Source organism: Gadus morhua, chromosome 5 (genome assembly GCF_902167405.1).
Source record: "Gadus morhua chromosome 5, gadMor3.0, whole genome shotgun sequence".
In the NCBI taxonomy this organism is placed as follows: domain Eukaryota; kingdom Metazoa; phylum Chordata; class Actinopteri; order Gadiformes; family Gadidae; genus Gadus; species Gadus morhua.
Genome location: NC_044052.1, coordinates 19,492,864 through 19,520,403, shown reverse-complemented (window position 1 = coordinate 19,520,403; position 27,540 = coordinate 19,492,864). Strand labels below are relative to the sequence as shown.

Here is a 27,540-nt window from a genome sequence, read left to right as displayed (position 1 = left end):
AGATCAGTTCATGTGTCCGTACAGCTGGTGAAGCAGCTGCAGAAGTGGCTCATGAGTTAGGCCTAAGAGGGCACATGTTGCCTGCTTTTCTGTAGACACTGTAATACTAAATTAAATATGTTCCCTTCAACTGGCAAATGAGAAATACAAAACAAGGCTACTTACTGGTAGCTGGTGGTGGTGGTGGTGGTGGTGAGGTTCACCGGAGTCAGGAGAGACCATGGCAGCAGTGTAGCTTGATGCCCGTCGTCCTGCAGTCAGACGTAGGCTTGGTTTGCGGCCTTGGGCAGCTGTCATACCAAGAGGTGTGGGGGGACCCTCTGTCCGTTCCTCCCTCCCTCCCTGCCTGCCCCTCTTCTCAGAGGGGCAGCCTGACCAGGTGGTACGGCCAGGATGGACAGAGGCCCCCCGACACTGGTTTGCATTAAAATTTTGTAGTATGAGTTTATGTGAATATGAATACAGATGAATACAGAAGAAATTAAAATATATGTCCTTTCCTTGTAAATCATGCTTGGTACACAAATATATATGAAATAAACAAATGACACAACATTGTCAAATGCTCAGAATCCAATATGAACTGTATTTTGTATTGCGTGGCATGGAGGTGCAAAGCGGGAATTAATGACTATATGTGCATGAGTGCATGCGTGTTTGTGTGTGTGTGTGTCTTCTCATGTCATATGAAGTAGGTGTATCAGAATGGGAAGACATCTTCAATAAAAACAGCTGAAAACGAAGCGGTATGAAACTAAAACTGTGACTCTGAATAAAGTTCAAATGATATCGAAATTCCGTTTAGATATTATGGAAGATAGTTATCCAAGAAGTGTGGATTTGTTAAATGGTTTGAACGAAGATAAACGGTTGAAAATTGATTTAGTAACAACTGTGGTGTGTGTGTGTGTGTGTGTGTGTGTGTGTGTGTGACGGCTGGTTTACCCTGTGTGCTTTGATTACTGATTCTCCACAGGTGTGAGCCTGTCCCTGCCCAAGAGTCCAATCAGCCTGACTCAGGCCAGGTGAGGCTGCTTCAACCAGCCATCGACCACACACACTCCACCCCCCCAACACCAGAGAGGGAGGGAGGGGGGGGGGGATGAATACCCAGCCAAAGCCAACTCCCCCCACAAGACATGAACAAATATATAAATAATAAACCGGGTTAGCATACCCAACAGTTCACCAGACTCTGACCGAGGTTGCCAAACCATACGTAGAACAATAATAAATGCTGTCCAGTCAGAGAGCTCACATTCAATAAGGAGATTTAAAAATGGGTTTGTGTTATTTATCTATGAACTAAGGGTCATAAGGTCAACGGAATATTTTAATGATTGTTAAAGAGGTGATCAGAGTGGAGTCCATGGAATCAGCGTTTCCATGAACTACTCTAGCACTGCGCCAGTAGTCAGTGACGACCCTAAGCTGCCTGACAGTCTCAATGAATTTTATTGCCGCTTTGATAAAGATCGGGACGATGCCCTTATACAACGAACGGGCATCAAAACCCGAGCAACACCTTTTGTCTTACATGAGGTTAGGCGACTACTAAAAAAGCTGAATTGCAGGAAAGCTGCAGGCCCTGACCTCGTATCCTCCACTACCATTAAACATTGTGCTGATGATCTGACCCCAGCACTCACAGGCATTTTTAACTGGTCTCTTAGGAAATGCAGAGTCCCCAAATGTTTTAAGTCAGCTATTATTATTCGTGTGCCCAAGAAGCCCAGCATCAGTGGTTTCAATGATTATAGACCGGTAGCTCTTACATCTGTCATAATGAAAATCTTTGAAAAAATCAAATGTGATCATCTGTCCAAAGCTATTAGTCTAGACCCCTTTCAGTTTGCATGCAGGACAAATAGGTCTGTTTAGGACGCCGTTTCACTTGGTATCCACTCTATTCTACAACCTCTTGAGTCCCCAGGCAACTACACAAAGGTACTTTTTATACTTTTTTTGTACTACAGCTCTGCTTTTAATACGATTTTACCCAGCAAACTTTTCTATAAACTCCAAAACATGGGTGTCCAGAACTCCTTATGTCACTGGATTTTAGATTTCCTGTACAGCAAAGAACACAAGTTGTCAAAATCAATAACAAGTTGTCACAGGCCAAACACATTAGCACTGGTGCCCCCCAGGAGTCCCCCACACCGCTTTCAGTGGAATCTCCAGAGACTCTTCTGAAAGTCTCAGCCCTACATTTACTCTGACTTTCTGTCTCTAAAGAGACACAGGTGCACATCTGCTAAACTAAACTGGACATCATTTGAATAGCCACAGCTCACTGCTCACAGAATACGTTTAAAGAAACACATATTTTAGCATTTGTCGGTTTGGTCTTTGACTCATAGACAGACATTATGAATATGTTACCGTTTTCCCCACTCAGTCTGCTAGGGTTCTTATGTCTTGGTGAGGGATACAGAATTTATTTTGAGGGGTAATTTTCTATCTTTCTGAGATTGTATCTGCAGAAACCTGGACATCTCTCTGAACTACAATTATATGAAGTGACAGAAAGATAGTCAGACACGTGGGTCATTTCAGCAGCAGTGGCTCTATGACTGACACTGCTCCACTGAATACAGTGAACACACTTTAGAAGGAAATGCCCACAACCAACACTTTGCTCATTCAGAGATATACTGTACATCATAGCCTCCCAACGTGGGGAAATTTGTTTGATGAAGATGGCAGAGGTTTCATATGTTCATTGGAATCCACATTAATTTGGAAACACGAAAGATTAATGATAGCAAATGATGACAAGAAAGGATTTATTCTTTACATCTTTATTAAATGGTCAACATGTGACCAACACAAGCAAGGGGTAAAATCCAGAGAGCATAATGTTGATGAATCAAAGACGACAATCATATTATTGTAAATCAACAAAAGCTACAGTGCCACCTGAGACAGAGACATAAAGCAGACGTGTCAGAGGAGATCTGTATCCTCCAGTACCTCCATGCTGGAGTCTCTCTACTCTGAACACTCTCCAGGATTCAGGGTTTGAGTGACAGGCTGCGTCTGGCCATTCTTACTGGCCTCACAGCTCACTGAGCCCGCCTTCCTCCACTGGTCTGCAGGGAGGGTCAAGGTGCTGCTCCAGCTGAAGTGGCCATATTTCCCCAGGACCCCCAGGCTATCTGACACCCCCCCAGACCTGCTGCTGCCCCCCACCTTCCAGCCAAGCTTCCAGTCTGAGGGGAAGCCCCCACTGACCACACACACTAGTGTAGCACTGCCCTGCTCCAGCTCCACTCTGGAGGGAGGGAGGACGCTCAGCGTGGGCTGCACCACTCCCACTGGAAGAGAGAGAGAGGAGTGGACAACAGGCTCAGTTAACATCAGCCTCATAGGAGCACAGAGGGAAGGGACAGCTTCCTGTTCACCAGCAGTTGGTGATATTAAAGAGGAAGGAAACCATTGTGTTTAAAATCTCCTCATTAAAACGGTCACAACATGTTCATATTTAAAACAATTGAACTTCAAAATTTAGCATTTTATTGGTTTATCATTAATCGACTTTAAACAAGTTTGAATTTCCTCAAACTTAAATATGACTAATTTGCCAATAAAAAATAAATGAATAATGCCACAGCAATAATGAAGTCTTTAATAAAATCCCTTATATTGCAGAACATATGTTACATATTTAGTGTAATTTGAAAGACAGAACTCTGTACGACAATATATTTACACTTCCTCCTCAGCTTATCTTCCGAAAAAACTACATTAAATTTAATCTATCGAAAAGTAAAGAATATGAAGATTATCACGCCTAATTAAATTTAAAGAAATTCAAATATGCCAGGCAAAGAAAAAAGTGTCCTTGTACTTACAGTCAACGATGAGTTTGGTGCCTCCACCAAAAGTGACCCACAGTGATACAAACTCATTGAGAGGCTGTACAAAAACCTCCCGCACATTAAAGATTCATCTCACTGACACTTGCTTTTTACTAAAATGGATGAATTAGTCGATATTTGATTCATTGGAAACATTGTAATTGATATATATTAATTGTATGAATGTATAGTAATTCAATGAAATATATTCATCATTCATTTTTAAAGGCTCACTTAAAAACGGTTTATTATTTTTATTAAGTCTATTAATTTGACTTAATAAAAAACCTTCAAGCCAATGTTATATTCATGCATTTATTATATACAGAACAATATGTTTTTATCTATTATTCTGAGTTCTGGTAATAATGCAACGACAATTTCTTTCAAACCAATAGAAAGTTAAAGGATTTCATACAAACCAAGATCGGCTTCAACCAGATAAAATGTTATACATTATAAATTTCAATAGTTTAGAGTAAATCTGAATTTGAATTCCAAAAGTGTGAATGTAGAAGAGATACAGCGGTCCTCCCAGAACGTCTGCAGTCACTCTCACCCCCCGTCTGATGAGTGGAAACAGGTCATTTCCATATAGAGGAAGCTTTGCATGCTCAGCTGAAACTGGGGTTCTGAGAGGGTTTAAAGTCCTCTGAGTTCAACACTGCAGGACTCAGAGCTGTCACTCAACACCCCAGAAACCGTGGCAACCATGAATCACCTCACCCTCCTTTTCTGGACCGTGGTCTGTGGATCCTTAACAGGTTGGTTCATTCCACTCAGTCTAAATGTGGACCTCCCTTCTCTGTTTGATGTGTTTTCTATTGGATAACTCAATGTTTGGTTTGTTTGTTTCCTACAGGAACCAGCAGTCAGGTGACTGTGACTCAGACACCAGTAGTGTCCTTTACTCCAGGATCCACAGTCACTCTGACCTGTAAAACAAACCCAGCGGTTTACAGAGATAGTAATGGTCAGCGTCTATACTGGTACCAACAGAAACCTGGAGAAGCCCCCAAGCTCATCATAAAATACATAACCCAGCTTGTATCACCAACACCGGCTCGGTTTAGTGGCAGTGGAAGCAGCACTGACTTCTCTCTGACCATCAACGGCGCCCAGCGTGAAGATGCAGCAGTTTATCACTGTCAGAGTTACCACTATCTTAACAGTGTCTGGGTGTTCACACAGTGATTGAGAGCCGTACAAAAACCTCCCTCAGTCACACTGCGTAGACACTGAGCTGTTACAGCAGGAACCTGCTGCAGCTGCTGAGGGGGAAGAGACTCTGACACAGAGCGCTGAGCACAGAGCTGGCTCTAACCAGGGGCCTCCACCAAGAGCCAGCATTATATCCCTCAGCATTATTAAACAGACAAGTTCAACTACCACGTTTAATATACCACTACTACCTCAACTACAACATATTACATACAACTACTACCTCAACTACCACCTATAATATACAAGTACTACCTCAACCACCACGTATTATATACAACTACTACCTCAACCTCCTCATATTACTTACAACAACTACCTCAACTACTACGTATAACATACAACTACTACTGTGCAACTGCAACATACTGGATAAAACTACTGCCTCAACAACAACACATTACAAACAACGCAAGGAGGTGAATACAGACGTGACAGAGCTCTGTCGTGTGTGTGTGTGTGTGTACGACTGGTTTAACCTGTGCCTTGATTACTGATTCTCCACAGGTGTGAGCCTGTCCCAGCCCCAGAGTCCAATCAGCCTGACTCAGGCCAGGTGAGGCTGCTTCAACCAGCCATCGACCACACACACTCCACCTCCCCAACACCAGAGAGAGAGGGGGGGAATACCCAGCCGAAGCCAACTCCCCCCACAAGACACGAACAAATACATAAATAATAAACCGGGTTAGCATACCCAACAGTTCACCAGACTCTGACCGAGGTTACCAAACCGTACGTAGAATAATAAATGCTGTCCAGTCAGAGAGCTCACATTCAATGAGGAGATTTAAAAGTGGGTTGATGTGATTTATCTATGAACCAAGGGTCATTGGGTCAAGGGAACATTTAAATTATTGTTAAAGAGGTGAACAGAGTGGAGTCCATGGAATCAGCGTTTCCATGAACTACTCTAGCACTGCGCTAGTAGTCAGTGACGACCCTAAGCTGCCTGACAGTCTTAATTAATTTTATTGCTGCTTTGATAAAGATCGGGATGATGCCATTATACAACCAACGGGCATCAAAACCCGAGCAACACCTTTTGTCTTACAGGAGGATGAGGTTAGGCGACTACTAAAAAAGTTGAATTGCAGGAAAGCTGAAGGCCCTGACCTCGTATCCTCCACCACCATCAAACGTTGTGCTTATGAACTGACCCCAGTACTTGCAGACATTTTTAACTGGTCTCAGAGGGAATGCAGAGTCCCCACATGTTTTAAGTCAGCTGTTATTATTCCTGTGCCCAAGAAGCCCAACATCACTGGTTTAAATGATTATAGACCGGTAGCTCTTACATCTGTCATAATGAGAATCTTCGAAAAAAAATGTGATCATCTGTCCAAAGCTCTCTGTCTAGACCCCTTTCAGTTTGCATATCGGACAAATAGGTCTGTTGAGGAATGCCGTGTCACTTGGTATCCACTCTATTCTACAACCTCTTGAGTCCCCAGGCAACCACGCAACGGTACTTTTTTATAGACTACAGCTCTGCTTTTAACACGATTTTACCCAGCAAACTTTTCTATAAACTGCAAAACATGGGTGTCCAGAACTCCTTATGTCACTGGATTTTAGATTTCCTGTACAGCAAATAACACAAGTTGTCAAAATCAATAACAAGTTGTCACAGGCCAAACACACTAGCACTGGTGCCCCCCAGGAGTGTGTATCATCACCTCTGTTATATTCTCTGTGCACTAATGAGTGCATATCACACAGTGACTCAGTGAAAATGCGTACATCTGCTGATGATACAACCTTGATAGGAGCTGGTGGTGGACTTCCGAAGGAAGAGGAAGTAGACCCCGCCTCTGTCCATCAATGCGGCGGTGGTGGAACGGGTAGACAGCTTCAAATTTCTGGGCACAATAATCTCCTCCTCTCTGAAATGGGAAGATGACATTACTGCTATATTTAAAAAAAGCCCACCAGAGGCTCTTTTCCCTCCGCCAACAAGTTTAGGGTGGCCTGTAAGGGGATGCAACAGTTCTACCGAGCCACCTTTGAGAGCGTCCTTACGTTCTCAATCACAGTCTGGTATGGCAACTCTACTGTCCAGCAGAGGTACTGTCCCACCTGCTAACTCCCTCTTCCATCCCCTCCCATCAGGTAGAAGGTTGAGGGCCATCCACACTGAAACCTCCCGCTTCCTCAACAGCACATACTGCAGAACCATTACACCTCTTAACAACTCTACATCCCTACACCAGTACATCAGGAATGCAGACTCACCCTGTGGCCCTGTGTAGTATAATGTGCACAGATTTGTAGTCCGTTTTTATATACTGGGAGTTTTCTTAACTCCCAGTATTTGACCTTGTGCAGATTTGCACATAACTGTATCCATGCCAATTTGCACATCCCTTGCACCTAGAAGCACCTGCCACTTTAACCAAACATGCAGCACTTACCCTGGCCTGTCAACCAGGTTTAAGAGAGCTATATGTCTTATGTGAGGGGATGTCCCATTTTCTTTTATCTACCTATATGTTGTATCTAAGGGTATTTTGTGGGGGTCTTTGTAATGTACCATCATGAACTCACAAAAATGAATCCCTAGCAACCTGTACAGAGTTTAGGGGAATAAAGTATTGAATCTGAATCAGTCTTAATTGCAATGGCGTTGGTTGGACACGTGAGGGCGCCATTGGGCAGGTATGGAGACATGCACACACACTGCTTTCAGTGGAATCTCCAGAGACTCTTCTGAAAGTCTCAGCAGTACATTTACTCTGACTTTCCGTCTCTAAAGAGACACAGATGCACATCTGCTAAACTAAACTGGACATCATTTGAATAGCCACAGCTCACTGCTCACAGAATACGTTTAAAGAAACACAATTTAGCGTTTGTCGGTTTGGTTTTTGACTCAAAGACAGACATTATGAATATGTTACTGTTTTCCCCACTCAGCCTGCTAGGGTTCCTATGTCTTGGTGAGGGATACTGAATTTATTTTGAGGCGTCATTTTCTATCTTTCTGAGATCGTATCTGCAGAAACCTGGACATCTCTCTGAACTACTATTATATGAAGTGACAGAAAGATAGTCAGACACGTGGGTCATTTCAGCAGCAGTGGCTCTATGACTGACACTGCTCCACTGAATACACTGAACACACTTTACAAGGAAATGCACACAACCAACACTTTGCTCATTCAGACATATACATCACAGCCTCCCCCCGTGGGGAAATTTGTTTGATGAAGATGGCAGAGGTTTTATATGTTCATTGGAATCCACATTAATTTGGAAATACGAAAGATTAATGATAGTGTGGCGGAATGGAGAGAAGGGGGGGGAAAGTTGCTCGACAACGCCACCTGGGGAATTACACCCCAGGAAATACAACCTTGGCCCTGTACTTTGGCCAACCAGAGGTCACACAGATTCGTTGCACGTTTTGTATAAAGGGCGAGAGACGGACTTACAAAAGATATAATTTTATTTATTTACAGTAAGCAGAATTAAAAGAGCTCAGGGATCTCAACAACCACTGAATTGTCAAGTCAAAACCCCAAAGTAGAAATAAATACAACAGGCACAGAGCTAGGCTGTAGCGAGGCGGTCAGACTAAATCAACTCAAAACCACAAAAGAACCACTACAAACCAAGCCTGCCGCCCGCTGCACCAGCTCCTGTCCTGGAAACACAAGAAAGAAACACAAAAATTACACTACTGTTGTGGCGAGACACTCGGGTTGTTACGACAATCATTTAAAACAGAGGACTATAATAAAACACACACACAGGAACAGAACTGACTCATAACCAAATATTTAAACCCAAATACAAATATACAGAAACCCAACTAATTCTTAAGACAAGTAATAAGGAAACAAACGAAATGTAACTGTGGGTGGGGGCCAGGCGTATTTAACACCCCAAACACAAACCCAACAGCTATCAGTGATGTTGCTAGGTACGCGTCCTGCGTCCCTGACGCATTAAAATCTGAAAGGACGGACTAAACTCACTATCCATGCGTCCCGGGGACGCATCTCATTTTCCCCATGAAAAACGATACATTGTGAACATTAAACAACTCGTGTTTAATCACAGTAACTGGCCAAAGAAACCTTCTTGTGAGCAGATCGGACAAGCGCTGTTTCAACCCTCTGCGCATCTACTCGGCGCAGACGTGATCCCCTGTACAAAGTATCGCGACATGCTAATTTAGCCGCTACCAAAACAACTAGCTCGTCACCGCTGATTTCATTTCAACAATTAAAAATACGAACTTCATAGTAAATAAACCCACGTTTCCACTGCTCGATGCTGTGCTCATTCGTGTCGAATGAGCAAATCAAACAGGATTTTTTTTGCAATCCTTCTGATTGAATATATGTACATTTATGACAAAATCGTGAGGACTAGGCTTGACACACACACACACACGCACGCACACACGCACACACGCACACACGCACACACGGCGCTCGCGCGGTAATAGCTCATTGGCGCCACCTAGTGATCATTATGTGCAAATGCACAGCCTCTCATTAAAATGACTTAGGGGTCATTTGACCCCTCTTGCGGCGCTAGGAGTAAGTAAAAATGGCCCGGCGTTTCTAGTGTTAAACATGAACGGTTGAGTACTCCAGCTCTAACCATATCATACCACCATCAAGGAGTTTAACACTATTAATTTAATTTAAGAAATAGAATAATAATAAAAACTAGAACTGCAAGCAGTTATGCAGGGGTCCAAGAAGTGTGCATTTCGCCGGCACAACGCGACAAGAAATGTGCATTTCGCCGGCACAACGCGAAGCAAGTATTCAAAACGCTACCGTGAACAACATGTGGATATAAAGGTTTTTACTGTGGGAGCTTCGGTGTGGGAGTTATAGCCTAAAACGCGTTTTCAGAACATTCCATTGGCCAAATAGGAGATAGACAATGTCGTCGTTTTTTGGCGCCGCCCTGTGGCGAAATTTTCCCAAGACAATTTTCCTTTGCCAAAAACTCCCGCCCACATTAATAATTCTTGGCCATATTTTCTATATAGATTCGGGTTTGCCCCTTGATGGTTTCCCTTGAGTTTGAAGAACATTCCTTTGGCCAATCAGAAGATATACAATTTCCTCGTTTATTGCGCCCCCTAATGGCGAAATATTCCGAATTCTTTATTGAACGCCATTAAGGGTAGCACCGACATGTGTCTAAAATTTGGACTTGATCCGATCTGTAATTTTGGTATTTTTTGAATTTTTGCGTTTCGACGTAAAACGTAGCTAATAAACAAATATTCAAAATGCTACCGTTTCGTAATCGAAGGTCGGATCAAAAAGTGTTTGAGTTTTTCTTTTCGTGTGCGTCTGAAGATGTCGTGTGCAAAGTTTGGTGTTGATTGGTCGAGAAATGTGGGAGGAGTAGGGAAAGAACAGTTTTGCAGTTTTCGCGATTTTGCGAAAAAAAATTCTAGACGCAAATGGGCGTGGCCTATGCCAAAAGATGCAGCAGACTCCAGTGAATATGTGCGTACAAGTTTTTGACTGTGGGAGGTTCGGTGTGGGAGTTATAGCCCCAAACGCGTCTTTCCTTGGTATAGCGCCACCTAGTGACCGGCGTGTCTGGATTTGGTCGTCAGCGTAGTCCGAAGAGACCTGGATCTAGTCATGCAATTGGCGTGTCTGCACCATTTACGGTTCGGGCTGTAGTACCAGTTTTAGGGGGGTAAGTATAATAAAAATAATAATAACTAGAACTGCAAGCAGTTATGCAGGGGTCCAAGAAGTGTGCATTTCGCCGGCACAACGCGACAAGAAATGTGCGTTTTGCCGGCACAAAGCGAAGCATGTGTTCAAAACGCTACCCTGAACCTGTGGATACAAAGGATTTGACTGTGGTAGGAGTAGCGAGAAGTCAGTGTAGCGTTTTCGCGGCGAAATTTTGTAGAAGATATACAATTTCCTCGTTTATTGCGCCCCCTAATGGCGAAATATTCCGAAATTTTTATCGAACGTCATTAAGGTTAGCACCAACATGTGTGTAGAATTTGGACTCGATCCGATGTCTAATTTTGGATTTTTTTGGATTTTTAATTTTCCACGTCTAATTTAGCTAATAAACAAATATTCAAAACGCTACCGTTTCGTCGTCGAAGGTCTGATCAAAAACGTGTTATTATTTAAATTGTTGTGTGCGTCTGAAGATGTCGTGTGCAAAGTTTGGTGTCAATTGGTCAAGATATGTGGGAGGAGTAGCGAAAAAACAGTTTTGCGGTTTTCGCGATTTTGCGAAAAAAAATTATGGACGCAAATGGGCGTGGCCTAGGCCAAAAGATGCAGCAGACTCCAGTGAATATGTGCGTACAAGTTTTTGACTGTGGGAGGTTCGGTGTGGGAGTTATAGCCCCAAACGCGTTTTCCCTTGGTATAGCGCCACCTAGTGGCCGGCGTGTCTGGATTTTGTCGTCTGCCTAGAACTCAGGGACCTGGATCTAGTCATGCAATTGGCGTGTCGTCACCATTTACGGTTTGGGCTGTGGGCCCACTTCTAGGGGGGAATAATAATAACTAGAACTGCAAGCAGTTATGCAGGGGTCCAAGAAGTGTGCATTTCGCCGGCACAACGCGACAAGAAATGTGCGTTTCGCCGGCACAACGCGAAGCATGTGTTGAAAACGCTACCCTGAACCTGTGGATACAAAGGATTTGACTGTGGTAGGAGTAGCGAGAAGTCAGTGTAGCGTTTTCGCGGCGAAATTTTGTAGACGATATACAATTTCCTCGTTTATTGCGCCCCCTAATGGCGAATTTTTCCGAATTTTTTATCGAACGACGTTAAGGTTAACACCAACATGTGTGTAAAATTTGGACTCGATCCGATGTCTAATTTTGGATTTCTTTGGATTTTTGATATTCCACGTCTAATTTAGCTAATAAACCAATATTCAAAACGCTACCGTTTCGTCGTCGAAGGTCGGATCAAAAACGTGTTATTATTTAAATTGTTGTGTGCGTCTAAAGATGTCGTGTGCAAAGTTTGGTGTCAATTGGTCAAGATATGTGGGAGGAGTAGCGAAAAAACAGTTTTGCGGTTTTCGCGATTTTGCGAAAAAAAATTATGGACGCAAATGGGCGTGGCCTAGGCCAAAAGATGCAGCAGACTCCAGTGAATATGTGCGTACAAGTTTTTGACTGTGGGAGGTTCGGTGTGGGAGTTATAGCCCCAAACGCGTTTTCCCTTGGTATAGCGCCACCTAGTGGCCGGCGTGTCTGGATTTTGTCGTCTGCCTAGAACTCAGGGACCTGGATCTAGTCATGCAATTGGCGTGTCGTCACCATTTACGGTTTGGGCTGTGGGCCCACTTCTAGGGGGGAATAATAATAATAATAATAAACAAGAAGTGTGCATTTCGCCGGCACAACGCGACAAGAAATGTGCGTTTCGCCGGCACAAAGCGAAGCATGTGTTCAAAACGCTACCCTGAACCTGTGGATACAAAGGATTTGAATTTGGTAGGAGTAGCGGGAAGTTAGTGTAGCGTTTTCGCGGCGAAATTTTGTAGAAGATATACAATTTCCTCGTTTATTGCGCCCCCTAATGGCGAAATTTTCCGAAATTTTTATCGAACGACATTAAGGTTAGCACCGACATGTGTGCAAAACTTGGAGTCGATCCGATGTGTAATTTTGAATTTTTCGGGATTGTCTATCAATTCTATGCGTGTGCGTCTGAAGATGCCGTGTGCAAAGTTTGGTGTCGATTGGTCAAAAAATGTGGGAGGAGTAGGGAAAAAACTGTTTTGCGGTTTTCGCGATTTAGCGAAAAAAAATTATAGACGCAAATGGGCGTGGCCTATGCCAAAAGATGCAGCAGACTCCAGTGAATATGTGTGTACAAGGTTTTGAATGTGGGAGGTTCGGTGCGTTTCGCCGGCACAACGCGAAGCATGTGTTCAAAATGCTACCGCGAACCTGTGGATACGAAGGTTTCGACTGTGGGAGGTTCGGTGTGGGAGTTATAGCCCCAAACGCCTTGTCCGCTTCTGTTTCGATTGGTTTGCTTTACCAGAGCCCCGTTGGCCAGCATGTTTCCAGGTCCATTCAGACAGCGTCTTGGATGGACCTGGAATACAGACACACTGTTTCCGCCTCTCACGACGTGGACGAGGGGTTGGGTTTTGAGAGGCACATTTTTTTGAAAAAATCAAAAGAATCCAAATGGTATTTTAAAGACTGAATAAAAAGGTAACCTAAATCCATGGCTAACATACTACAATGAGGGTACATCATATATCTGTGGATTAATACTTACGTAATGTTATCAATGGTTTGTCAATGCGTATTTAACACTATTTAATGTTGAGTAATGATTGGTTAGGCATTAAGTTTACTTAGTTAACTATACTTACTATAGCATTAACTAAGCATAACAATTAGTTGTACTTAGTTGATACTTATCTTAGCATTAACTAAGTAAAACTAACTGTAATGCTTAGTTAATGCTAAGATAAGTATTAACTAAGCATTACAGTTAGTTTCACTTGGTTGATGCTTAGATTAGCATTAACTAAGGATAGCAGTTAGTTTGACTTAGTTAATGCTTATCAAGCATTACGCAAGTATTTAGAAATGGTTAGTTAGCTATGAGTTATTAACGAAGCATTAACAAATAGTTTAGCAATGTACCCTTATTGTAAATTGTAAGTTGTAGATGAATTGGGAAAAAATGCTGAAAAGGGACAAAATATCTATGGCTTTTATTAGAGGGTTAAATAAAAAATAAAAAAAATAAAAAAAATGGGGAGAAAATTTAGTAAAGTAAAAAATCCAAAAGTTAAAAATGGATAATATTTATTATTTATTAGAATAAATGGAAAAGACGAAGACAAAACATTTAAAACATTGGGTAGTGCTAAAAAAAAAAACATATCTATGGCTTTGTTTAGAGGGGCAAATCCATAAAAAAAAAAATGGGGAGAAAATGCACTATTTATTAGAAGAAATATAAAAAAAAATATAAAAAAATAGAATATTTAATATTTATTATTTATTTGAAAAAATAGAAAAGACAAAGACAAAACATTTAAAACATTGGGTAGTGCTAAAAAAAACACCATATCTATGGCTTTGTTTAGAGGGTCAAATCCATAAAAAAAAATGGGGAGAAAATTCATTATTTATTAGAAAAAATAGAAAATTAAAAATATATATTTAATATTTATTATTTATTTTAAAAAATAGAAAAGACAGACAAAACATTTAAATAATTGGGTAGTGCTAAAACCTGCGAGCCAAACGAGCTAACCAGTTACAGAAGGAAATCTAAACAGAGGCACTCATGATCGGAGTAGTACGTGGACAGAATTTGCACTTTGATATCAGTGGGATTAATGTCACGAATGTATACGTGATCAATTGTTGTGTCGTTTTCTGTTGTTGGCGAAGAGACAATTTGGGTGTAACCTTGCTGTTGCATGAAATTTTCTGCAGATTTAGAGACAAGGGCATTGTCGTTGAAGTCACCCATAATTACCTTTCCTCCTGAAAGTTGGTTAAAGTGTTGCATTACCAAAGCGAGATTTTGTTTGAATAAGGCAAGTTTATATGATGGCGGTTTGTACAGCACAATGTAATTGTAATTCAAAGGCTGAACATTAAACATGATGGCTTCCAAGTCACTGCATGGCATGTGTATAATGTTACAAGTGATGTGGTCTTTGTGGTAGTAGCCCACTCCACCGTGCCGTTTGTTTACCAAGTCTTGGAATTGGGTCATGTTATGGTAGGATTGGGACCGGAGTTTGTGATTAAAAGTCCAACCTGGCATTTCAATGGAATCGTCTGAGGTGTTTTGTTCCAGCCATGTTTCTGTCACGCAAATGATGTCAGCACTCAAGATTCTCTGGTCATGTTTAAGGTCTTCCATGTGTTGACATAGACCTTGAATGTTGTGGAGGCATATTTTGAGGGTTGAAGTTATTTCTGCTGGTGGAGTTGCAATGAATGGTTCCATTTTTTGCAGGGAAATGTCGATGTCTGGTTTTGAATAGAAGGCTTTGGCTGCGTAGTCTTGAATGATAAGGTTTTCCTCACACGTTACTCGGCTTAATGCTACATATGCTTGGCCAGCTGCAAATATCCTTTTAAGGGACACTACAGCTCTTTCTAAAGTTAAACCTTGAACTTTGTGTATGGTACAGGCCCATGCTAGGCGTAACGGGAATTGGCGTCTAGATCCACCAGTCATTACTTTGTCTTCCACAGCATCTATGGGTGTTGCTTGTTGAAATTGAGGCTCAAAGCATATAGACCTACTCCTCAGTTTCCTGCCGATTGTGTCATTGTCAAAGTTAACCAAAATGGTTTTGGGAAACTGAACGTTCCCTTCAAAGGTGATTTTGCAAACGGTACCGAATACACCATTGACCAATCCATCTGACAGATCTATATTTTTGATGAGCATTACGCGAGCTGATGGACCAACGATTAACGTTCTGCTTAAGCATGTCTGACTATCAATTTTTGGATTATTTTTTCTTGTTACTTGTCCTGTGGTAGGGTTTCTCTGAGTATCTTGAGCTTTAATTTGCACCAAATCCGTACATGTCTTGTGTAACATGGCGATGTTATGGGCTGCCACTTCATCGTTTCTGGGGAAAATGTGAAGGTCCTGTGTCAGTTCCCCCTCGCCGGTCTCGCGTTGTCTTAGCAAGACTTCATCTCGCTGGTAAAGATTGTCTCCTTTTCTGTGTTTTCTAAGACGATTTAATGTTTCAGCAAACTCTTTGTTTTTTTGTCGCATTATCTTTGTCAACTCAATGTGAGTGAAATGATTGTTCCACAGATCGGTCACCAATTGCTCGTGGTAAAGAGGTGTTCCTTTTACAGGGCCGAGCTGGAAGAAGTCACCAACTGCCATGATTGATACATTCCCAAACAATGCATAATCTCCTTGTTGCTTTATTTGTCGTAGTCTGCCATGGACATACGTCAGGATTTTATGATCAACCATACTCACCTCGTCCAAAATGAGTATTTGCAAGTCTTTCATGGTGGCTCTCAACGAATTGATTCTTTCATCTCCTAGAGGTTGATATGGCAGTTTAGCAGTGGTAGTAATAGCAAAGGTGCTGTGTATTGTGCTTCCGTTGATATTATATGCTGCTACTCCTGTAGGAGCAGCTAGCAAAACATGAGTGTCGTCTGGATTAATGGACATTCTTGCAAAGAGTCTGCATGTCTCGTAGTACACAGCTTTAATCAGGTGGGACTTTCCCGTGCCTGCTCCCCCTGAAATGAATACGCGAAACGGGTCAGGGTTTTTGCCATTGACTTTGTCAAGGCACCATGCGCGGATTCTGTAAAAGATTTGAGTCTGTTGTTTGTTTAACGTGCGCATAATGGACAGACCTTCAGCTCTTTGTATCGAGTGTGTGGGAAATTCTTTAGACAGTGTTGCCTTTGTGTCCGACTGCAAGTCCGGTATGGCTTCTCGTTCATTTTGATTTGTGTCGTTGTTGTTAGACATCTCCTCCTGACATTCTAATCGCTCCAACTCAGATTCTGGGCAAAGGTCTGCCCATGCCTCGTCGTGAGCCCCGTGGTGCCCTGCAACCTCTTGGCATCTGTCGAGCTCATCCGCATCTACTTCAAACAGGGATCTGTTCAAATCTACAACTTCCTTAACACTTTGCGTTCTATTGCTGCCGTTAGTGATGGAACCGGTTCTGTAAAACTGCTCATAACTGTTGTACGGTGGAGGTTTTATCTCATCAGTTGAATAATGAGGCAAAAACAATTGTAGCAAACTTTGGTAGTGTTTTTCTGGATATTTGGTTTGTGAGAAACGAGCATATCTAGCAACAGCATCAGATCCCCTAGTTCTCATCTTAACAAAGCCAGTGTTATTTTCCAGTTTAACAGAGCCCTTGCTGTGCTGCTCTTTCCCGTACAGAACTCTGTATTTTGAAACAAATGTGGCTATACAAATATCATGAAAAATTGCGCCCTGGGGGCGGTTTTTGTAGCGGTCCGTTATGCTCGTCATCCATATTGAGTCTGTTGATGTGTCACCCTGTTCTGCTTTGCTTTGAATGACACTGAGAGGATAACTCATTCTGACGGTATTTTCACCAGTAGGGATAAATGTGACCAGTCTTGAGCATTCGTTGAGATGCATGTTTGTGACTCGATAAACACTTTCTTGAGCTGAGACCTCGCGATTATGGAGAAAGACACTACCCAACTTATTGAGTGTTTGTTTTGCATCTAAATTTCCATGTTTTTTCATTTCATTTTGAGTATGTTGTAACAATAAGCCCATGTCTTGTTCTGCTTTTGAGATGTAGGATATTATGTATACTACACAAGCAAAAGCATCGCAGACATATTGTATGTCCATGTTGGCATCCCAGCAACGCAAAAGGTCTTTGTTGTATTGATTAACATAAACATCTGATGGGTTGCGTTTGTGTACAACCGTGTTTTTATTGGTTGTCAATCGGTAGGCATTTTCAAACATTTCCTGGGTGATGTTAATGGAAGCAAATAGCTGATCCACAGTGTCGAAGGTTAGGTCTGGACTTGAAAGAGCATGTTTGACCCTTGTCATGACACTTTTAGCCACCTCTTTTTCTTTTCGCATTTCTAATATAGAGACATCTATCGGATCAGCGTGTGTTACGTCCTGGTCCTCGTCTGTTTTACTTCTACAAAGAAAGGTGTGGTTGCTTGGAGGACGTGGAAAGTTAAATCTGCATGTTGTGCCTTTTTTCCTACAACTCTTTGAGTGCATGGAGCTGTGTTTTTGAACGCTGGAAACAACTTCATGCAATGCATCGGTTGCTGGCGGGAGTTCACAACTGATGTATTTATCAATAAATTGTGTGACTTCTTGGTCCGTGTTTTTGCCTATTTTTGGTGCATTTTCTACCCAGAACAGACAATGTGTATGGGGTGAGCCGCGTTGTTGGAATTCAACTCTAAAAAATGTCTCGATAACTTTACCAATGGGGTTAGCTGGTGACTTGATGACGTCATTTAGGAAAGTCTGAAACCTGTGTTGGAACATTCTTGCTGCGGTAACCGGATTAGTTTTGAGTAAATTGCACCTCTGTGACCAGTCCAGGTCGTTGACATTTCCCTGTATTTTCTGTAGTCTCATGAAAACATCGATGAGTTCAGTCCAGCGTAAATCAGCACATGAAAATGAACAGAACCAAGTAGGGACACCAAGCTGACGAACCATAGCAAATAGATTTTTCTGTACACCTTGCCAAAAAACTGGAGTCCCCCGGATCGGTTGAAGGAACTTGTAACCGAGATCGGTTTTTAAGACATTTTGTACATAGTCTTTGTTTGAAAGCATGGCGGAAGTTATAGCCAATGATTCCCCTGCATGGTAACCTTTTCTCAATGCTATGGACACCTTGGAAACAACCTGATTGACCTCAGATAAATATTGAGCATAGAAAATGTAATCCAAGTTGCTGCTAAACCTCCCATCAGCATTTAGGATTCGTGTGTTGATGTATCTACTGAGAGTGAGCCTGTGGGGCCGTGCATCATGGAATGTACCTGTCCCTTTGGGGAAAAGAGTAGGAAAACATTTTGCTTCATTGCCCTTATCTGTCAGCAGCCTAACAGGACTGTTGCCTTCAGCTGGAGCTATTGATAAAACACTTTCGAAATGCTGATCAAATATTTCTTGTGCGATATCAATCGGTTGCAAACATGTGTCCAAGAGTAACCCGTGTGTTTGAGTTTCATATATGTGGTCAGCTTCTTCATCATCCGACACCTGGTCTGATTGAGTTGTAATGTCACTGCTTTCAGGTGCAGATGGAGTGTCATTAACTGGGTTGCATTCTTTCAAAACAGAACATGCATCTTCTGGCAAGGGATTTTCCCATTCTGCGTTAAAGTCTATGTCCTTATACCATTTATTCATGTCCTTTAAACATGCTATCGCATTTTGGATTTTTTGAGTGTGCACATATTGATACTGATAATGCCCCTTATAAGTAAGTTTTCTTTTCAGTTTTATTCGGATCATTAAATCTTGATTTTCTAGCCTTGGGAGAACCGAAGTGACTACATCGCTGTTTGATGGAACGCAAGTCACCGGCCCATGGACAGAATTCTGAGAACCTCGTGGCAATGCCACAAGTCGCATAAAGGGAATATTCAATGCGCACAGGTGTTGTTCTAATGAGTTCAGTGTGCCTAATTCGTCCGGAATTGGATCTAATGCCATATTGTTCACAGCGCTCTCCTGGGGAACCTTACCACTGAGTATCTTGGAGTTGCAACTGAAACATATCCACAATTTCCCAGCAACTGTCTGTTTTAGTGTGCATGGCGATAAACATGCGTTATCACATTGATGGAGATATTTAGTTGTAATGCATTGATTTGCAATTGCTGACACAGTTGAAGCCTTGGATTCATATGAAGTTATGTCACATAATCTAACTTGCTTTCGGAACAATAATCTGTGACATACACAACAAACATGTTCAGGTCCATGTTTGACCTCTTCTCGGAAGAGTTCAATTACATAGTCGATATTATGTTTTAAGAGGGTTAGATTAAGTCTCTTTTGACAGTTTCTTTCAATTAAAGAGGGTTTATAACCCGGATCTTCTCTGTATTTGATTACAATTCTTTGTTTCACCTGGTTACGATGGGCAGGATTGTTAGCATATTTTTCGATACCGCTGTTTAATACTTGTTGTTTGAACGCTTCATTATTAGCATATTTTTCAATACTGCTGTTTTTTACTTGTCCTTTAAACGTTTCATCATTAGCATATTTTTCAATACTGCTGTTTTTTACTTGTCCTTTAAACGTTTCATCATTAGCATATTTTTCAATACTGCTGTTTTTTACTTGTTCTTTAAACGTTTCATTATTAGCATATTTTTCAATACTGCTGTTTTTTACTTGTTCTTTAAACGTTTCATTATTAGCATATCTTTCAATACTGCTGTTCTTTACTTTTGCTTGATACTGTTCATCACAATTATATCTTTGTTGTGTTTTTAGCTTTATAACTTGCCTATATTCTGTGTCTTCAGCGTATGTTTTATTTTTCCTTAGATCTTTTACTTTATCACTACGTTTTTTACGTGGTGAAACAAGGTCTGCATTGGACATTTTGTGCGTCATTTCACAGAAGCTAGTTAAACTGAAGCATTTATGAGCGTTTTTGTCTTTGACACAGGCAATTGGTTCATAATGGCTTTCATTGCAGTGTTTCAGATACATAGCTTTTCTTGAAATCGGCTCAATGTTCGCCGTAAACGTAATCCATTTCTGTTGACTGTATGTGTAAATATCAACACAGAGAAAATCTGCAGAAGCTTGTATTTCCAACTCTGTTGCCCAAGATCCAACATATTTCATTTTTGAGTCCCTGAGATATTGCTCCACAGAAGCAAATTGCTGTCTTAGACAAGTAACGTAATGAAGGGGATTATTTGAGATATGATTCACTACAGCCTTTCTAAAGGCCTTGTGATTTGACTCGCAACCACTAATTACAGACGAAAGAGAACGAAAGAAACAATTACCGTCACCTACAATGGATGTTGTATGGCATGGTTCAGGCTGTGCCATATCGAAGGGTTGTCCAACAATATTTTGATCTAAAGTTGGTACGATATTCAGTTTGTTGCAGATCCTGTTTTTTTCGCTCAATGTAAATCCAGTAAATATTATATTAGGTCTATCTGATACGGAAATTAAACAGACATCTGATGCACCATTTGTGTGAATTAGAAGATCACTGTCAATGTTCACAGTTGTGTCACATGTAGAAGTGTTTGCTACAGGCTGCACTGTTCCAAGGGAAAAAGACGTGTTTACTGCAAGGGAATTTCTATCTGTTAGCGAAAGGACACAGAGATCAGAGTCACTGTCAGTGTCCAAAGTACCGTCATGTGCCGAAGTGCTGGCTTCAGGCTGTGCAGTTAAAGCAGTAAATGGTGAGTTTACCTCAACAGCTTTCACACCAGTGACTTCAAACACTTTGTTTGGGGCATGTGGAAGATTTTGATACAAGGAATTGACAAGGTTCTCAATATGGGCAAATAGCTCATACACAGTAGCATAGTGTGCTACTATGCTGGTTCCATCCGGTGCAACGGAACCCCAAGTACTACGAGAATGAGGATCGAAAACTGCAAAAGCAGTTTCGACCTTGAAAACGGCACAGACACTTCCTTGGATGTTGAGCAAGCATGTGTCTGTCTGCAGCAGTGTCTTCTGAATAGCCTCTTCTAAAGGCATGGCTATGTTTTGCAAAGAAGCGTCATAATCATCCTTTCGATCAAGACTTCCAGTGAGTGTATCAAAATATTCCAAACTAAATAATTTATTGTTTAATTTGCAGTGTCTGGGTAACTCGGAAATGAAAATATGCCCACTGGTTTTGGCTGAACTGATTTCCTTATTTTCTAGCATAGATGTGTACAAGCCATTACCTTGTTTTAGAATATGATTAATGTTTTTTTTTTTCCATTTGAGAACGCTATGGGTGGCGTGAGTCATAATCGCCGCTATGCCATTTGTAGCACACTGCTTACCTGCATTTTCCCCGAAGATGTGGCTGCTCTGGTCAAACGATCCTTGAAGACACCCAGGGTTCTCATAAGTCACATGACTTGATGTAGCAGCTCTAGCAGGTGCAAAATCACAGGGTGCCTAAAAACACAACAGTAGTTCAATCAAAAAGGAGTGTAACCAATAGTTGACATTGGAATTAACAAGGAATTCATAAAATAGGCTAGGAATCAATCGGCTGTAGTTCATGGCTGTGTATAATGGGAAAACAAATTTGTAGAAGATATTAACATGACTTTAATTAATTTCCAAGATCTAATAAATGGCCGGAAAATACAAAAGGAACAGGGAATAACATGTTAAAAATAAGTACCTTCTGATTGCCAAGTGTTAGATGAGGATCTTCAAGCTGGCCATTGTCCTCAGGCGGGCTCTGCTGAAATGACAATTCATATAAGTGTTTTTAAAAGCATGTTGGTTCCCAGTAAGTAATTTGAAAATGTACATAGTTTAGGCATATTTATCAATGTTCTAAAAGAATAAAAACAAAATGGGTCTCTTAAGCTGTGGCTTTTCCCGTTGGTATACTAGTAATTACATACCTGCTGACTGCTCGCAGTGACCTCAGGTGCTGGTTCAAATGGCTCATGGTCCTCAATGTGTGTCATCTGCAATCACAAACATTACGAATGTTAAAAAATTGAGGTTTACCCCTGCATGCAAACTCATAAGCCATAGAAAAGGGGACATTTGGTGTATTGTGGTGAACAGAATTAAGGACATTTCCACTAGTAATTACATACCTGCTGACTGCTCGCAGTGACCTCAGGTGCTGGTTCAAATGGCTCATGGTCCTCAATGTGTGTCATCTGCAATCACAAACATTACGAATGTTAAAAAATTGAGGTTTACCCCTGCATGCAAACTCATAAGCCACAGAAAAGGGGACATTTGGTGTATTGTGGTGAACAGAATTAAGGACAAAGAAAACTTTTATTTCAGTTCAGTTTAAATAATTAAAATGAGCACAACAAGTTCATCAGCAAACCTTCTTGACATTTCCAATTCATAGTGTGTAGATATTACCAAGAACATGTTAAAAACAGTTAAAATATGTTGATTGTAATTATGAAGTAAAAATGTAAATGTTACTAGATACTGATCCTGGAACAGATTGATTGCTTATTTGCAAATCATTTTTTATATTGTTGTCATTACCTTGGTTGAACATCCCAAGAAGCTGGTCTCATTGGCTGTTGGTTTATCAGCCTGGGCCATCACAACTTTTGGACCCGAAGGTGTTGGCTGCTCTTGTTTTCTCTGTCCAGAGACAACCCGAGCAGTTGGCTGGTTCACCTTCTACAATGAGGTAAGGGATCAAAATTATCACGAGATACAATTGCATGAAAATTGAAAAGTGGGCAGTTCAAAGAACTTACTGCTAATGTAGTTCATTTAAAACAGTAACAAACATAGTGTTGTGCACGCCTGTATTTTGTGGCGCTACATACAAATTTAACAACAAAACCCAAATATTACAAGATGCTCTTTTTTTCCCCCATTCCTTTACCTCACAGAACTCTGTTTGAAGAAACGGCCACTCATCAACACACAGAGTCTGGTCATCCCCCTCCGGTTGAGCAAACTGTAATGACATAGTAAGAATTATATGTACATTACAATTGAGAAATGGAAACACAAAACTACACTTTCTTAAAGGGAACTTAGAGAAAATATCAAAAGAATAGAGAACCGCACTCTATTCACTGAATGTGTGTAATCATCACATGTTGTATGCAAATTACCTTGCTCGAAGGCACAAAGACGCTGCCCTTCAGAGTGGCTGGAACAGCAGCTTCTGGCACAGGTCGAGGGGGAGGTACCAGCTTCGAAGGTTTGGCAATCCTTGCTGGAGTTTGAAGTGCCTGGAAAATAATTGTAAATCATTGGCAAAACAATACCTACACAGAGAATGTTGGACTATCTCTTGTATTAAAGGCGAAATCAAAAAATAGTTGTTCCTGTGTTTCAACCAAAAAACAAGTACATATTTCAATGAGAAATTACCAACCTCAAGGCGGGCCTTCTTTCCTTTGGAGACCACAGCCGTGGTTCCATGTGCCACCTTCCGTTTCTATGATAATGGAAGAGAAAGGAAATGATAACAGTTAATGAAATATAACACATTTGTTATCAATGCAACTATCTGTACCATACAATGTAAAGCTTGTCATATAGGATTACAGGCGCTATTAATATGTATGCACTCACAAACGGTTAATATTAAAATCACACAAATTACCTTTGAGCGATTCCCCATGGGGACGTCAAGGTTGGATGGAACAATGCGATCCATTGCAGCCAACTTGTCAGTGCTAAACCGGATAGGGTTTAGCACGACAAAGCACTCCCTCAGGACCAGAGGAGGCACACAAACCTAGAAATAAAAAACAGAATTGAGCCATTGACCATTTGCCTTGTCTTATAGGAATAGCATTTAAATGAAACAACAAATGTACGCCTCATGACGGTTTAATTTCCTTTCAGCCATCATACCAATGTACAAACCTCATGAGGAAGGATCCGCACGGAAGACTGATCCCAGTCCTCAGGCGCATCCCAGGACTCAGGTTGGCTGCGCTATAAACACATAGGGAGAATTAGTATTCAATAAATGTGGCCTAACTTAAACTAAAGCTCTTCAAAATTTTATAACTTTTACCTTTCCGCGACGTCCGACGACAGTTTCCTTGAAGGGGTCAAGGGGACGTGGACGTGAAACCTCTCCCTTCACAACCACGGTGGTAGCAAAGGGTCTCACAGTCGGGGGTGACTTGGGAGGAGACACAGGCGGAGGTGTAACAGGCAGAGGTGACTGTAGCTGCCGAAAGGAGAAGTGCCACAGCAGCTTCGCGAGAAGCGGCATCCCCCGATCGTCACTCAGGTGGATCTATTATAATGAGAAGCACGGGTTATTATTGAAATAAACTGCTTTTGCCATATAAAAATGACATTACATGAATTTCTCACGTGCCAAGTTATAACACGTCTTACCCCATCACGACTCCACAAGGCACGTGAGTCCAGCGGAAAGCGGTCAGCTGTGACGCAGTACTTTACATCTGCAGAGGAAAACAAATATTAAACCATACACTATATACATATTTTACACGTGGTACCAAGAGGTGGTGTTGATACACTAAAAGCTTTCCTACAAAGATATTCTATACTGACGTTATCTCTTAATCATTTTTACATACCGTTCTTTGCTGCAACGCGACGAAACTCCTCTCGAAGGAATTGTTGTGGTGCCAATTCACTCGCCAGCCGGGGAGGGAAATCGAGCACAAACACCTGATCCGCACAAAAGTTTTGGATTACACACTATACAATTCTGTTAAATAGTCTGCCTTTAAAATACACTTTATTTTGTAACACAAAAACTACCTTAGGCCATCGACTGCGGGCAGCTCTCAGAAGTCCATCGAAGGCAACTCCAGCCGCTTCGATGCCGGGCGTCGCCGTGAGGTTGTTGCTTGGAGCCAGCAAGCAAACGATGTCGGGGGTTCTGGGGATGTCTGCGTTCAGCAACTCAGTGCGGAGTTCAGCGGCAGACGCCCCAGGCGTAGACAGGAACCCAAACGAAAGGCAACCGTCTGGCATCCTCACGTAACGGTCAACCAACGCACGCAGATGCGAGTCGCCCACAAACAGCACAAACTATAAATAAGGACAAAGAAAAAGTTGTCATTCCACTCCAAACATATTCCACAGCTAAATTATACATTATTTTCTGAAAGGTCTTTGACAAGTTTACCTGCTTATCTGGAGACTCAGGAGGGAGATCCAATCGGTTGAACTTCCCAGTGTGGGCAGAGACAGGCCACGGCTCGACACGGTGACGTGCTCCAGTGCCACGCACTAATAAAAAGACAAATTCAACACAAAACTAAAATGAATAACTTATCTCGAGCTGTTGATCTAAAAGTCAAACATCCCACATTCATGCAATAGAATTCTGAGGAATATAAATGAGTTGAAAACATGCATCATTGTATCTTTACGACTACATACCAGGCTCGAAGCCTCTAGACAGAGTCGTTGCCATGGGAAGAATCCTCTTCCACCTCATCTTTGCTCCAGACGAAGCGCGCGAAGCACGAGGCATCTAATGATTTCACAATAAGAAAAATAGAATGTTTCAAAATAGGTACAAGATTTCCCTTTACAAATATACATCAAGAAAGGCTGCATGTTGAAAACCCCACCCTGTACAGAGATGTATTCATGTAATTATAACCATGTGTTTTCATATGAAATGAACATTAAACAGAACAGATAGGTGCAATAAATACACACACGCACATGTGAAATCAATATATGGGCTAAAGCACAGCATTTAAAACACATTGCATATGGTGGACAGAGGTAGAATTTAGACTGTTGGGCGGATGTGTGCGTGTAAAAAGGAAATGTAACACGACATTGCAGCATTTAAAATTTCCTAATCACAGCCAACTTATAGAGCTTTCATCCCAGGACAAATGTAAAGCCAAATATTTGCATAGAATGACATAGGCAGTACAGAAACCATTTTCCCAAAAAAATCTATTAATAGACAACTAAAATGCTAATTCAGTCAAAACCCAACCGGTAAGCAATATAACCAGCACCTCACCTTGAGTTGAACGGCGGACGATCTCCTGTTTCTCCTTTCAACACATGACCAACAAACCTACCTTGCTTAGACAATCTGAAAATCAGTATACAGCCACACACGACACAGCCCCACACAGCCCCACAGACAGACAGGCACACACACAGACGGGCACACACACAGACGGGCACACACACACACACACACACACACACACACACACACACAGACAGACACACAGACAGACACACAGACACACACACAGACAGACACACAGACACACACACTCAAACACAGACACACACACACACACACACTCAGACAGACACACAGACAGACACACACAGACAGACGCATACATACACACAGACAGACACAAAACACACACACACACACAGACACACACCCTAACCATTTTCCAAAAAAATCTATTGATGGAAAACTAAAATGCAAATGCAGTCAAAATCCAACCAGCGGTGGACAGAGGTAGAGTTTAGACTGTTGGGCGGATGTGTGCGTGTAAAAAGTGAATGTAACACGACATTTCAGCATTTAAAACACATTGCATTAACAAACCGCCAAAGCAACCATGCCAACTTAATACAATAAAGTGGGTAGCTAGTAGCCTACCCGTGATACACAACTAAGCTGCACGATTACGTTGTTTTTCACTGACTTAGACAAAGAAAGCTTTTCTGTGGTAAAATGGCCGCCTAGACGACGCCATCACCACATCATGTCAACAAACCGGGCACTCACGGAGAAAGAAGAAAGCTTATGCCATAACTGCATCAACAAACCGCCAAAGCAACCATGCCAACTTAATACAATAAACTGGGTAGCTAGTAGCCTACCCGTGATACACAACTAAGCTGCACGATGACGTTGTTTTTCAAACCGCCAAAGCAACCATGCCAACGTAATACAATAAAGTGGGTAGCTAGTAGCCTAGCCGTGATACACAACTAAGCTGCACGATTACGTTGTTTTTCACTGACTTAGACAAAGAAAGCTTTTCTGTGGTAAAATGGCCGCCTAGACGCCGCCATCACCACATCATGTCAACAAAGCAACCATGCTAACTTAATACAATAAACATAATTATTCACTGACTTAGACAGAGAAAGCTTTTCTGTGGTAAAATGGCCGCCTAGACGCCGCCATCACCACATCATGTCAACAAAGCAACCATGCTAACTTAATACAACAAACATAATTATCCATTCCATAAGGACTTACCTTGACAACGAACCGCAAAGTTGAAAGACAGAACGTACT

At 41.7% G+C, this 27,540-nt stretch overlaps 1 protein-coding gene across 1 annotated transcript; it reads right to left on the bottom strand.

Moving 5' to 3' along the window:
- Positions 1-23,319: 23,319 nt before the first annotated feature.
- On the bottom strand, positions 23,320-24,536 carry LOC115543482 (uncharacterized). Its single transcript, XM_030355870.1, has 5 exons — positions 24,328-24,536; positions 24,174-24,245; positions 23,908-24,042; positions 23,677-23,739; positions 23,320-23,530 (listed from the first exon to the last, which is right to left on the bottom strand). The coding sequence occupies exons 1-5, from the start codon at positions 24,529-24,531 to the stop codon at positions 23,369-23,371; spliced, it is 636 nt and encodes a 211-aa protein (XP_030211730.1). The 5' UTR covers positions 24,532-24,536; the 3' UTR covers positions 23,320-23,368.
- Between the last annotated feature and the right edge of the window lie 3,004 nt (positions 24,537-27,540).